This window comes from Brachyhypopomus gauderio, chromosome 8, assembly GCF_052324685.1.
Source record: "Brachyhypopomus gauderio isolate BG-103 chromosome 8, BGAUD_0.2, whole genome shotgun sequence".
In the NCBI taxonomy this organism is placed as follows: domain Eukaryota; kingdom Metazoa; phylum Chordata; class Actinopteri; order Gymnotiformes; family Hypopomidae; genus Brachyhypopomus; species Brachyhypopomus gauderio.
The window spans coordinates 21,446,199-21,461,354 of record NC_135218.1 but is presented as its reverse complement, the minus strand read 5'-3'; the positions used below and the strand labels follow the sequence as shown (position 1 = coordinate 21,461,354).

At 44.4% G+C, this 15,156-nt stretch overlaps 1 protein-coding gene across 2 annotated transcripts in view; it reads right to left on the bottom strand.

Moving 5' to 3' along the window:
• The window catches only part of septin9b (septin 9b), a 50,138-nt gene extending 34,982 nt beyond the window's left edge, over positions 1-15,156 (bottom strand). The window contains exons 1-3 of one of the 2 annotated variants that reach the window (XM_077015417.1): positions 15,019-15,156; positions 657-924; positions 186-508 (exon numbers count right to left, since the gene is read on the bottom strand). In XM_077015417.1, the coding sequence (XP_076871532.1) occupies positions 186-508; positions 657-924; positions 15,019-15,040 (613 nt within the window). In that variant the 5' untranslated portion in view covers positions 15,041-15,156. Of the gene's footprint in view, positions 1-185; positions 509-656; positions 925-1,174; positions 1,212-15,018 lie in introns of those variants that run through there. The other variant, XM_077015419.1, reaches the window with a different exon arrangement.

Sequence of the window (15,156 nt, the reverse complement as noted above, 5' to 3'; positions counted from 1 at the left end):
GATGACACTGTCACTAATGTACTTTCCATGGCATATTCACTGTTTTTTGTAGCGCACAAATCTAGATATATTATCAACATTCAATTATTTATTTGCATTAAGAATGAATAGGTTTAGACAGAAAACCTACAAACAAACTTGTAAGTGGTAGTCCAGGTACTAGTTGGCCCTGGGGGTGCACTTACTGTGTCTGTCACTGGTGGGCGACTTCTGTCCAACAGGATCCGGCGACTCGCACCTCGTTGTGACGGGAGGATGATGATGATTCTCTTGACCTTTCACCTCAGCACGACGTGACCCATCGCCCAGACTGGGCTGCTCGTTCTTCTTAAACATGGTCTCGGGCAGTTTGGCACTGGCATGGGATGTAAAGGTCGTGGGCGAACGTGCAGTCGGGGAGATGTTGTCTAGGGTCCTGCTGAACGTGACCGAGTGTTTTTGGGTTTCAGGCACCTTGCCATGGAGCAGAATCTCTGGCTTCTTCAGACCAAAGCGGGTGATACCAGCACTAAAGAAGATGGAATAGAACCAAAGAGAAGGCTGTAAAATTGTATAAAGAAATGCCAAAAACTCTTTACAAAAATTATAAATGAGGTAAACTTTATACAGGAGGCTCCAATAATACAGCCTTGCATCAGTGATGCTGAGCTTCATACCTGAGTGAGCTGTCAGCGGCTTTGCCATTGTTACTGGACGAGATGTCTACGGAGAGGTCAGAGCGGCGTCCCACAAGTTCTGGGGTGCGGGCCTTGAGTCTGAAGGGCTCAGGTGGTCTGGTTCCATTGGAGCCGAGCTCGTGGTACCGGGGGCTGGTTGGGGAGAGGGCACCTCGGGGCTGGGTGTTGGAGGGTGTGCGGCGAATGTGCGTGGAGGAAGAATGGGAAGAGGAGTCCGAATCTTCGACCTCGAATGATCTCTTTAGGGCTGCATGCAGGGAACACAGAAAAAGACCTCACTCAAACATGAGATGAGAATAGATTTCAAGCAACTAAAGCTGCTATCTCCAGGAAAGGATTTGTCTCTTGCAATTAAAACATCTAGAGATCATACTTCATAATCGCTGTAAACAGACCAAATCTAAATATTAAAGGTGTTTTTAAAGGTGCAATTGCATTTCTAGTCAGACATATAGTCAGACATCATGTTTTTGTAGTGACTCCAAATGTAAACCCACCACAGACCACAGACACCAGCATGTCTGATCCAACAGCAGGGTCCTCAGAGAACAGTTATCGCTCCTACACTGCTACATAGGCATGAAGACTAACCAGTTTCTGTGGTGAATAAACATGGATTCTTGGTCCAGAACAAGGATGTTCATATAATTAAATTCTTCTACATCTATAAAACAATATACATGAACATCACAGAGGGAATCCTCCAGAAGTCATAGGCATGACTTATTTTCTGGTTAGCTGAATATTAATGGACATTCAGTTTATGTGTGGCGGGTTTACAGAGTTTGAGCTTTTGTTTTGTGTGTGTGGTTGTTGCTGTCTATGTACATGCATGTGTATGTATTTATACATGTATATATTACATGGAGAGGTGTAAGTGTAATACGATCCCTCTCTAGGTTTGCATAGTGATACCACACCAGCAGCTGTTTAGTGGTACATCAGAGAGGCCATTGGCCATTGCCGCATTTGCCAGACTTGAACTCTAATCTATGAGACATGAAGGTGTGGTCAGCTGCTCTCCAAATGGTTTACCCCAACCACTCACTCTGCAGGCCCCAAACACTCTCACTTTTGTGAAATATGTACATTTTGCTCATTTTAGTGTAAATGGGTCCTTCTTGGGGAACCTACACAGCTTGCTGCATTTAACACATTAAATTAAATACATTATTAAATTAAATTTCTGCAGGTAAGAGAGAAACAGCGAGAGAATATTTCTGAACTCATGTCTCATATAGTTACGTTAGTCTCATACATTAGATTTTGTCATAGCCCTGTAGTTTCCATTCAAATAAATGAATGTGTGATACTCAGCAGGGTTTGACCTTTAATTATCCACATATAGCAGATGAGGGTATTACTACACCCTCGGTTATTTATTTTAATAAATTCTCTTTTATTACAAGCTTAATCAGTTCTGTCGTTTATATTGTTACATATTCTTATACATTCTTACACATTTATATGTGTAAAACAAAATAAGAGTAGCACTGAGGGAGGCATTGTGATTGTTGAATGGGGTGAGAGACATAGAGAGAGAGGGAGACAGAGAGAGAGAGAGAGTCAAAGAGAGACACAGAGAGATACTCTTTCAATACACACATTTCAATGTTAATTATTCTGCTCCTTGCTTTAAGCAGTCTGAATTTGAGAGAGACAGAGAGAGAGGGAGACAGAGACCAAGAGACAGAGCGGGAGAGAGAGTTTATGTCTGCACTAATTCTGCTCCACGTCTCATGCATTCAGGAGTATTCGCTACAAAACACCAACTTCTGTGGATGATTTCTGGTTCTGCTTCCTAACATCTGTTATGTCCGTCCAGGAGCAATGGAAGTTTTGCAGTAATTTTTTTTCTGCTTGTAGCTCATACAAAAGGACATTAAAGTCACTTTCAGTCCCTTGATTGCTTTGATGGTGAAGTAAAACCTCACCACTTAATTGCACTCTAATGTCAGCCTCCCCAAACCGTGTCTGCCTGATGAGGCAAGAGTCTGAACCCAGGCCCAGATACACAGCCTACACAGTGAGAGAAAGAGAGTGTGAACACGGGTTCAGCTCAAGAAGGTCAGTGCATCTAATGTTTTAGGGGAAAGTAGTGAATTTATATATATAGTAAACAGAGGTACACACACACACACACACACACACACACATATATATATATATATATATATATATATATATATATATGTGTGTGTGTGTGTGTGTTATATATATATGTGTGTGTGTGTGTGTGTGTGTGTGTGTGTGTGTGTGTGTGTACCTCTGTTTACTGCAGATGAGAGGTCAGAAGGTGGCCATTAGGTCCAAGGTCAGTAGTGTTGTGCATAGTGCCACACGAATGACGTCACTCAGTTCTGTTAGAAGTTTTAATGGCTCAAAACACAAACTGGCTGGCTGTCCCTGTGGAAGAGAGCAGCCTTGTGGCCAATCAGACCAGACGCCTGCCTGTCGGTCAACTCCCACACATCCACAAGTGTGGACGTCTGCTGTCAGGCGCCACCTTGAAAGCTAGACCCTCAGACAATGGAAAGGAAGAGGTCCTTTGTGGCCTGTTAAGGCAGTACAATCCAGACATCCTTGCTGAGGATGGCCTGGTGGTCTAGAGACACTGATGTAGAGTGGACACGGCCATCTGAAAATTTTCTAGTGAAACTGCAAAGGCAGCCAGGATTTTTATACAGAACTGCAGTCATCCAGCGATGTAGCATTTAGCTTTGTAATATCCCACAAAATTTCAAGAAACAGTAAAACATTCTCTGATGGGAGTTTGTCAAAGAATGTTTGGTGGACTCTGCAGTGCTAATTTGTCCTTATACGGGTTGAGGGGAACTTGGACATTTAGCTGCAAAACAAAGCGGATAATTTTAACTTTTTTTGTCTTGCCTCTGGTTGAGAGCTGTTGTCTGCCATATATAGACGTTACTGAACTTTATACATGAGGTAACGAAAAACTTTGAGATGATGGGGGAGCTATATGATCTATGTGATGCTAGCTTTGACTTTCTAAACTGAACAATCATTAAATTTCATTCATTAAATAATGATATAGTTCTGTCATTCACATTTTCATTGTTGTATTTAGTGTTTTTTTCTTTTTATTAAGAGATAGTATATATACTGTATACAATATGTATGTATTGTGCAGAACTGAGTCAAGTATACTAGTCTGACCCTCTTAAACCATATGGGGAAATGAATTGCTCACCCCTGATCTAAACCTTTAGTTTAATATCTACGCATAATGACAATGAAACTAAAGGCAGTATTGTTCTACAACACAGCTCTTAGAGGCATTCACAAACATTTTTATAGACTGTTTCTACCACACACACAGTCCAGATTCTGATGACTGCAAGAGGGGCATTTCCCTTCAAACAACTCCATCTGTAAAACTCTGAAAGCTCTCTGCAGCTTCTCTCTTCCTCAAAATTATTATTACTCCTCTTCTTCTCACATGCATCCAGAATGCACAAGACTGTTCCTCTGACCACACGTGCAGGAGATCTGAAGGAGGACACAGTACCGGAGAAGTAACCATGCAGTGTAAGTGAATTGATGCGTGCTCACCCGAAACCATCCGACCGGCTGAAACTGACAAAAGCATAAAGGTGTCTTGTGCTTGTTGAAATCACCTGTACATCTAGTGACTGAATCAGCAATACCTCAGCCAATCAGACTCAGACAAACCTTGTGATGAATCAATTAGATGTTAATAGGATGACTTTATAAATAAAGAGCTTCCCACGTTGGGTGACTGTATTTAGTTCCCACGTGCAGACAGAAAGAACTGGGGAAAAGCTACGGTAATGCAGGAAGAAGTTAGGGAGTAATATAGTGGAGGAGTGAATGAGGGGAACATAGGATAGGAGTGAAGGAGGAATTATATAGGAGAGGAGTGAATGATGGGTAATGTAAGAGAGGAGTGAATGATGGGTAATGTAGGAGAGGAGTGTATGATGGGTAGTGTAAGAGAGGAGTGAAAGATGGGTAATGTAGGAGAGGATGGATGATGGGTAATGTAAGAGAGGAGTGAATGATGGGTAATGTAGGAGAGGATTGAATGAAGGGTAATGTAGGAGAGGAGTGTATGATGGGCAATGTAGGAGAGGATTGAATGATGGGTAATGTAGGAGAGGAGTGTATGATGGGCAATGTAGGAGAGGATTGAATGAAGGGTAATGTAGGAGAGGAGTGAATGATGGGTAATGTAGGAGAGGAGTGTGTGATGGGTAATGTAGGAGAGGATTGAATGATGGGCAATGTAGGAGAGGGCTGAATGATGGGTAATGTAGGAGAGGAGTGTATGATGGGTAATGTAGGAGAGGATTGAATGATGGGCAATGTAGGAGAGGTCTGAATGATGGGTAATGTAGGAGAGGAGTGTATGATGGGCAATGTAGGAGAGGAATGTATGATGGGTAATGTAGGAGAGGAATGAATGATGGGCAAAAGGAAGGCAAGATATTCAAATCACCTCCAAAGTCTGTGTATGTGTGACACTGTATCACCTGCTCTCAAACACACACACCGCACTGGACAGCCCTAAATTTGCTTACCTACAGTTACCCCCCCACCCCCGCCCCCTCACCTAAGACTTCCCACAAAGACTACACACTGTTACATCAAATGCTAAAACTCTACCCTAGCATTCTAGAGAGTGAATAATGAACTGCACAGCATAATATGGTCCAGCGTACACGCATTAATAATATGGAAAGTGCAGTAGGCAAGATAAAAAAAGTCAAACCTTTAAGACAAATTTGCATTACACGTGTTTTCAGTGGTCTGACACGCTGCCACTCCCTGAACTGGACGTCTGCTCTTTCTAAATGTGACCAAAACAAAATCCCAAATCTGAAACCACTGAGGAGATGAGCAGCCTCTGCTTACTTCAGCCCTCCATTCATTCTTTCTCTCCTCCAGCCCTCCATTCATTCTCTCTCTCCTCCATCCCTCCATTCAGCCTCTCCCTCCTCCAGCCCTCCATTCAGCCTCTCTCTCCTCCAACCCTCCATTCAGCCTTTCCCTCCTCCAGCCCTCCATTCAGCCTCTTCCTCCTTGAGCCCTCCATTCAGCCTCTCCCTCTTTCAGCCCTCCATTCAGCCTCTCCCTCTTTCAGCCCTCCATTCAGCCTCTCCCTCCTCCAGCCCTCCATTCAGCCTCTCCCTCCTCCAGCCCTCCATTCAGCCTCTCCCTCCTCCAGCCCTCCATTCAGCCTCTCCATCCTTCAGCCCTCCATTCATTCTCTCTCTCCTCCAACCCTCCATTCAGCCTCTCCCTCCTCCAGCCCTCCATTCAGCCTCTCCCTCCTTCAGCCCTCCATTCAGCCTCTCCCTCCTTCAGCCCTCCATTCAGCCTCTCCCTCCTTCAGCCCTCCATTCAGCCTCTCCCTCTTTCAGCCCTCCATTCAGCCTCTCCCTCCTCCAGCCCTCCATTCAGCCTCTCCCTCCTCCAGCCCTCCATTCAGCCTCTCCCTCCTCCAGCCCTCCATTCAGCCTCTCCATCCTTCAGCCCTCCATTCATTCTCTCTCTCCTCCAACCCTCCATTCAGCCTCTCCCTCCTCCAGCCCTCCATTCAGCCTCTCCCTCCTTCAGCCCTCCATTCAGCCTCTCCCTCCTCCAACCCTCCATTCAGCCTCTCCCTCCTCCAGCCCTCCATTCAGCCTCTCCCTCTTTCAGCCCTCCATTCAGCCTCTCCCTCCTCCACCCCTCCATTCAGCCTCTCCCTCCTTCAGCCCTCCATTCAGCCTCTCCCTCCTTCAGCCCTCCATTCTGCGTCAAGCCAGCCTGAAAATCATTTTCTCATTTGCTTTCTCTGTTTGTTTTTTTTTCTTTATGTGTGTATGTGCTTGTTTGTGCAAATAAACTGTGACTGTGCATATTTTTCTAAACAGTTGTGGTCACTCTAAACATGCCAAGACAAAGTACTAAAACCCACACTATTAACACTGGAACAAAGCTTACACATTTCAAAGACAAACATGCATACGTAAATGTGTTGTGAACCAACATCAAAGCATTTTCAGTTGCATAAACAGGCATGACAAGCATGCAGACACACACACACACACACACATCCTCTTTTCCAAGACATCCTCTAATCTAAGCTGAGCTCTTGCTGCTCCTCAGTGTGTGATAGGTGCATCGCTACAGATTAGCTCTTCCACTCCGTGCCTGTAGGTGGAACTGATGGTTCACAGGCCTAAGTGTCCTCACGTCAGCTCCATTGCCTGCTTGTGTTAGCAAAACAGTCAAGCCTTTTGCACCATACATGCATACGCATGCTTGTCTTCTATGTAGGTGTGCGCAGACCCAGTGGGGCTGGTTTTTCCACTGCCGCTTTCCAGGCCAGTCGCACTGTTCCTCTCCAACCACTCATCAGAAAAAGAGCATGCGCCAAGCTAACACGGCAAGCTAACGCGCCAGCGCCGAAAAACAGCGCCGGCCTCGCCGATATCCGATCCACGCCGCGCCCCAAGGCTGTTAGACACACTGTTAATTCACCGCATGTTATGGTTGAGGGTTGAGCGACCTTTAACACAAACAGCCAATCGGGAGTTGGGTGCACGGGGGTGGAGGTGCGGGGAGGCGAGTCCTTTTCCACTTCCTCTTACTTCACCACTCTCCCCCAGGAGTTCAGGCAGCTCTCTGACGCCCATGGTGAACTCAGTCCAGTGCAGATCAGAGGGATAAAGCATTATACTCCCGCACTGAGCAGGGAGAGGTCAAGAGCACAGTTCCTGCTGTCTCTATTGAGGAGTGTGAGGGAGAGATAAGATAGAATTTATATATTGTGGTTTTTAAAAAGAACAGCCCAGTTGGGGGTAGGACGGCAGCTCAGTGAAGACAGACACCTGTGCTGGGATCAGGGTTGGGAATGTAATTGGTGTAATGGTGCAATAAATTGGTGCGAGTAATTGTATATGAGTGTTGCCATTAGTACAAGCACTACAGTAAGGTACTGATGGGGAATAGAGTGTAATGCTCAATCCACAGCAGTAACAGGTTATATTACCTGGTCTCACAATTGGCAGTTTCAAATGTGTTCAGAAATGAGCCCCTCATAGCACAAGTTACTTGTCTGGGCTCAGCCCAAAGTGTCAGTGTGGCAGAAATCAGGTCCATCCTTACTTACAAGTCCAGAGAAAGGATGCAGTGCAATGCCTACTGGGCAGAGGGCAGGGGCAGGAGAGTCCTAGGTGGTACAGACCTTGGGTAGCAGAAACTGGTTCTTGATGTTTGGAATATAACCTCACTAGGGGAAAAGAGTAGGGTTGAGAGATACAGGGCAGATGCAGTTGGGCTCACTGGAACCAAACTCCTCTCCTGGGTGGGTGGGTGGATTTTCATAATTCCCTGGCTGGTGACTACACAGTTGGAGTCTGTCCCAGTTGACAAGAGGGTCCCCTCAGTGTGATTTCATGTTGCAGAGAGGGAAACGCTCAACATATTCCCATCAATAGTACAGAATATTTGGCTTTCTTGCAGAAAGTGAGTGGAATTCTGTAAGGAGTTCCAAGTACTGACTCCATTGTTTTGCTCAAGGACCTCACCAATCGTGAGGGCAACATTTGGAAATCTTGTAGAGGAGGGTTGGGTGGAATGGCCTACACGATCTGAGCCCAGGTGGTTTGATGTTATTCGACTTTTGTGCTAGCTGTGGTTTGTCCACAAGAAAAACCTTGTTCAAACACAGGGTTGCGCATAAGGGTACTTGGTTATAGAGCACCTTGAGCCAAAGGTCATTGATGGACATATGGTTGTGTCTTCTGACCTGAGGGTAATTGTTTTGGGCACACCAGTGCAGAGAGGTGCAGAGCAGAAAGCTCAACTGATTGCCATCTGATGTTGAGTGCTATCTAATAGTGGGAATTACCACCATGGTAGGCCTGGGAGGCCCTGCTAGACTTGGTATAGCTCAGGAGAGGAATTAGAGGCAGCATCCAAGCTGTGTTCAGAAAGAGTTGTTAAAAGCGCTATACAAATAAACTTTGATTGATTGATTGATTGATTGAAAGAGTGGTGAAGGTCTGAACTTGACTGAGAATATTAATCATTGCAAGGAACACTTTGAGGAGGTCCTTAACCGGACGAATGAGAAAGTTGACTCCTGTGTGGTAGATAGGAAGGCACTGGATGTTTGGAGGGTTCGTGGGCACTGAGAGACAGTGGAGGTATGCTGATAGGGCAGCCTGTATATCTGTATTACCTTCTGGATCTACCATTTTAGTTGTGTTTCCATAGCTACACCTCTCAAAGTTGTGTACATTGCATAACCATATTTTGCAAACTTTAGTATTTGACCATGCCTGATACTCCTAATACTACTAATACTATTCCTAGTGTCCTGATGTCCCGCTGACCCCCGTCCCCTGCTGTGGTTTTTCCCAACTCCACCCCAGTCACCCAGTTATCAGCTACCCTGGTTCCTATTGGGTGATGTCACATTTAATTTTTGATAAGCATTCATCGACATTGTTATTTATTTTCCCAGTCAAAAAATGTTTCAGTTCTTTGCGCACACACTCTCTGGTTATGTTTTTTAATGATAACTACTAACTACTTACTATAGTTCTGTTTTTTGCAGGGAACAGATAGAGTGTCAATATGGAAGAATTTGGTGACATCTCATAGCGATCAGCAAATGATCAATTTAACATTCTTGACTATGTTTGAGAACCTGTGCTTGTCTAAGACCTTAAGATTACCTGCAATAACTTGTTTGGTTAATTCATTAATTAGTTTGATTAGATTGAATCTTGCATTTGGTTCAATATCTCTGCATACAGGATATTTGCTTTGTTGACTGGTTCAAGTGCATCCATACAAAGTTACAAATATCAAATATCTCTGATGCCTTGCACTGTATGCAGCTAAGATAAAAAAAATAAATAAACATGAACTAAAACTAAATAAACTAGAGGATAGTAGCAACTAAACAACAGCTTTTGTGTAATGTTTGAGGCAGGAAACAGGAAATAGCTCAACTGAACATGTCTTCACAAACCCTAAACAATTTGAAAGGCATGTATTTGATTTCATCTACTGGTTCTTTAGACCATAGAGCATTCATACTCAAAGATATGGCCACCTCTTTGTAGAAGTCAGACAGCAGTCATCAAATGAGCAGCCAAAGGTTATATAATGGTTCCACCATACTGACACACATAAACAGAAATATATAAAATGGAAGGTGAGAGTGTGTCTAAAGAGAGCTCACACTTCTCAGCCTCCCAGGGAAAGATTTTGCCAAGGTGCTGGAATGGAGATTGTCAAGCTCTTTACTGTCTCCCAGACAATCGAGGGGGACTGGGAGTTTGTCTCTCCAGTATACATGTGTTTTGTGTCCACATGATTGGAAAAGCGATATCCCCAAAGATGTTCTGTGGGAAGAGCTCAGGGCATATGGAGTGCTGGGTCCACTAAACCAGACCACTTAACCCTTGTATTCTCAGAGTGAGCGCTGTGTCTACATTCTCAGCATTCGGTCAAGTTTGTTCAGTGTGGCTATTAAGCTCTATCCAGACTCTTGTCTTCACTCCTGTTTGTGATATTCATGGACAGGATAGCAAGACATAGCCAATGACAGGAGGGCTTCTGGCAGGGGGACCAGAAGGTTGCATTGCTGCTATTTTCAGATAATATTGTCCTTCTGGTTATCTCATAGGGTGTCTTCAATGCACACTTGATTGCTTTGAAGCTGAATTTGAACTGGTCAGTATGTGGCTCAGCCCCTCTAAGTCAAGGCCATGGTTATCTGCCTCTGAGTAGGGCTTGGAAATCCCCGCAAGTGGAGGAATTGAAGTATCAGAAGTTTTTTTTTTTTTCATATGTAATGGGAAGAAGGACGCTGAGTCTCACCATAAATTGGGTGCAGCAGCAATAATGCAATGGCAGAATTGGTGAAGAGGAAGCTGAGGTGTAAAGTGAAACTCAGTTTACCAGCTCATCCAGTCCTCACCCTCACCTATGGTCATGAAATCTAACTAATGGCCAAAAGAACAAGATTGCCGCCCCAAGCAGCCAAACATTAGCTTTTTCCAGAGGGCAGCCTGGCTCTTCCATGATAGGATGAGGAGCTCTGTGATTTGTATGACACTGTGATTTGTAAGAGCTTCTGCTCATATGCAGTGAGAGGAAACAGCTGAGCTGGTTTGGGCATCTCACAAGGATGCACCCCTCCTGCTGCGACCAACTTGGAGGAGGCCTTGGGATGGAGCCAGGACCAGCTTCATGGATTGAATGTCTTGACTGGCCTGGGAGCACCTGGTGATCACCCAAAAATAGCTGGAGGAAGTGGCTGAGGACAGAGACAGCTATGTTTCTCTGTTCACCCTATTGCCAAGGTGACCCTGACATGGATTAAGCAGAGAAGGCAAGCTTTAATTTACCTTTCTCTTTTAGCTTTTTAATTTACCTTTTTACCTTTACCTAATCTACCTAAATTACCTTTAGCTTTTTAATGCATCTCCTTTTTTCTCATTTAGCTTTCTCCTTTAGTAGCAATCATGTGTTTTGTGGAACTTATGTGGGACTCTAGATCACTGGCACCATTCTTTGACAAATATATGCCAGTTTTGCAGGCGCTTCTTCCCACACATTCCAACTGAGCAGAAAACTGCTGTAGGCATTTTGGGGCATTTGGCCATTTTGAAGCTGGTCCACCTCTCCGCTGTTTCTGTTGTGGTCCTGATGGTAATGATTGAAATGTAGTTTGAACCAGGGTTGTTTTAAGGGCATGTACATGAGAAGGTGCACCTCAAGAGAACACACACAATGTATGGTATTTGTAGACAACAAATGAGGAATTCCACAATTCCCCAAAATGATGCAATATCCAGTAAAAAAGAGGATGCATCATTAACCCTATGCTAGGTGTAAGATTAAACCATTCAGGAAGCTCTCCAATCATGTCCAATCACCCCTGAGTTAGGATGGATTGCAAATTAGGATTAGTCACTGGGGCAAGGATAAGGTTTAAGGTTTTAAATCATACTTCATTCCATGCTGGCTCAGAGCAAATGTCCCTTTGAGATGAAAGACCATGGCTAATAGGCAGAGCAAGTTGTTGTTCTGTTAATGTTGTTGTGCTGATGGCAACATGTTGGGGCGGACGCTGCCTATTCTTAGTTGTTGCATGATTGAACTTGATCAGCCCAACCTTCCAGCCTTAGGCATTGTGCTGCAAGTGATGTCAGTGGAACAGCTCCTCAAATAAACTGCCATTTCTGGAAAAACACAGATGACTTTTACCTCAGACCCCCTCAGCTAGGTTAACACATTACTGGCACTCTTTCTAACACTAACTCTCTCTCTCTCTCTCTCTCTCTCTCTCTCTCTCTCTCTCTCTCTCTCTCACACACACACACACACACACACACACACACACACACACACACACACACACACACACACACACACACACACACACACACGCAGAATCCTCCAGCATATTGCCAGAAATATGTTCCTACAGTGTCAGAATGATGATGTTTTTCTGGCTTTGTTTCATCGCTGTCTATAGAGCACCTACACACACGATTGTGACTGCTTCTGTCACCAGAGCGGGGCAGAAAAACAGAGTGTGAGTCCCAGTCAGCTCTGATCTCTGAGAGCACAACAGCAACCACAGAGACCCTCTGTGCTGTGTCCAAAGCCATTACACTCAACCAGAAAGACCTTGCCAGATATTTTATAGACTTTTCTACTGGAGAGGGAACAAGCGAAAGAGGTGTGTGTGTTTGTGTGTGTGTGTGTGTATGTATGTGTGTGTGTGAGAGAGAGAGAGAGAAACTTGTGACTCAGAGGATATCCCATACGCTACTTCAGTGGAACATATCCTGAAGTGTCCTGGCTATGAGAACATTCAACTCAAATAAACACGCTGATCAACTACTCAAACAGAACACACAACACATGGTAATTATGTGGATACAGAATGGCACTCAGAGTAGATTTCCAAAGGGCCCAGAGTTTATCTGTAGTCACACTGTGGTGTTTTCTCAACAACTATCTCAAAGGACTGCCTGGAAAACTGCTATAATGCAAGGCCATAGATCAACCAAGCACAGTCCACCACTAACACAACAGCAATGAATTAATTAAGGAAATGGAAATTAATTAATTATATCAATTCTTGTACTGAAGCCTAATTCTAAATTTGCATGTACAATTGCATGTATAACTTTTAATAACTTTTTTTCCACAGATTTCATGTACACTGCATTTAAAACAATTTCTTGTGTTTTGCTTGCAAATGTAGAACACTTGAGAAACAGAACATGTTAGTACATCACAGTTAGTGATCACATGTATAGTCACATGAGCCTCAGGCCAGGAAATCACCTTATCTCCCTGCCTATGTGAATCTGTTTATCACACCGTCAACATGAGCAGACATCACCGAGGCGTTGGCACGCAACAGAACTTCAGCACTGAATCCAAAGTCCCACAAACATCCAAGACAACTGGTCCACAGTCATCTTCTATGATGCTTTTAAAAGGTCTCCTTGTCATAATCACCATGGCAGCAGATATAAACAGCAACAGCTGAGCGTAACCAGGAAGCCACTGTGCCGGCAGCTTCCTGGATAAAAGTTTATAAAACGAATCACATACAACTTTCAGAATAAGGAATTATCCTGAAACACACTTATCAAAAAAACTCCCCGGCAACACATTCTGACATACAAAGAGATGGCTTTACACACACACACACACACACACACACACACACACACACACACACACACACACACACACACACACACTGCTCTGCTCTTTACAATTTCTCACACAATAACAGCCAAGTGCCCCTCTGTGGCGATCTCCGGAACTGCAGGGCAATAATGAATGTGTATCAGAGCAGATACATTTGAGTTTTACATGTCCAAATGTAGAGCTGAAGTCATGCAGTAGCAACTATGCATGTAGTGTGTCTTAGTTTGAGGGCACAGTGTGGAGAGTGTGGGCTGCAGCTCCAAATGGGGTGTGTCTGCATGTGTGTGTGTGTGTGTGTGTGTGTGTGTGTGTTTGTGTGCACATGCACATATGCGCATGTGTGTCCTCGCTGCGTTGTCCAAGTTCCGTGAAACAGCTGTTGGTCTGGTGTGGAAGCCACAGGACCCCCAAAGATTTGCACGAGTGATCCCCTCCCACTGCAGCTGCTTGGTCTGCCCTCACCAACACACACTCTATAGGGGAGACAGCTGAGCAAGGGGCTCCCACACACACACACACACACACACACACACACACACACACACACACACACACACACACACACACACATGTATTTCCACAAATGCAAACACACAAACTGTCTAGTGCACACATTTCTCTCCCTCTCTCTTTCTTCTTCTTATCTCTCTTTGTAACACACATACATACATACATATGCAGGAACGCAGACATTCAAGAATGCATGCACACATTTAAACACGTTTCTCTCTCACTGTCTTTCACGCACACAACAGAAATATTATTCCACATGTACAGTTGACTGTGGACTCTGTAATTAACAACAAAAGCCACACCAATACCATCACCAGAAGCGCTCGAAGCTCTGTCTATTCCAGTCAAACAAGCCTGACTAACCCTGACACACAGAACGAACAGATGATGAATGAACCCCACAGTGAGGCACAAAGAGAGAAGAAGCTGAAGCACTTCTGACCCTTGTCATGAATAACAGTTCTGAAAGGCTATTTGTGTGCAAGAACTGGTATATTTATAAATGCCATTTATCACTCTGGAGACATCACTGCCTTGTAATGATTATAACCTGTTGTGTAGAGGAAAGAGGTTGCGTGTGGTGGACTGATCATGAACTGAAATAGAATCCAGAGGAAATGCAGTCAAGAAGTGTTATATACGGACAGATAGAAGACCGGAGGTTATAAAGAACAGAAAGGCCTTATCTCCATATCTCAGCTGACATGTTATGAGAGAATTCCTCCTTCTGGCATATCTGTCCTTCCGCAAAAAAGTAAGACAAAAAAGTAAAACAGCAACTTCAGCAACCACAAAGCAAGACCACATCTATAAGCCATTTTTGATCAACCTAGTGCCAAGAAAGCAGTCTCAGAAATCAAGGACTTAATCATGACTGTGTCAGGTCTGAACGTGTCTGCTGGGTCAGCCTTAACCAGCAGACCCACACACAGCATCGTCTGACGCCTGAACCCACTCCGTGTGGCTAAGGAAGAGGGGAAACCTCAACAGAAAGCTAGCTGCATCTTTTTCTCTGAGAACAGAGAAGACACAGGCAGTTACGGTGTGCAGAATCAACGAGTCACACATTACCGAGCAGAAAGAGACAGAGAAAACTTCTTACCAGCTATTCTGTCCCGCTCCATGACTGCCTTACTGACACATTAAGTGCCACATGGAGTTTAGAGGTTTCTCCTCCCCTCTCTGTGTTTGGAGACTTCCCCTTTTCTGTGATTTGGACTTAGTCACTCTCTCTCTCCTC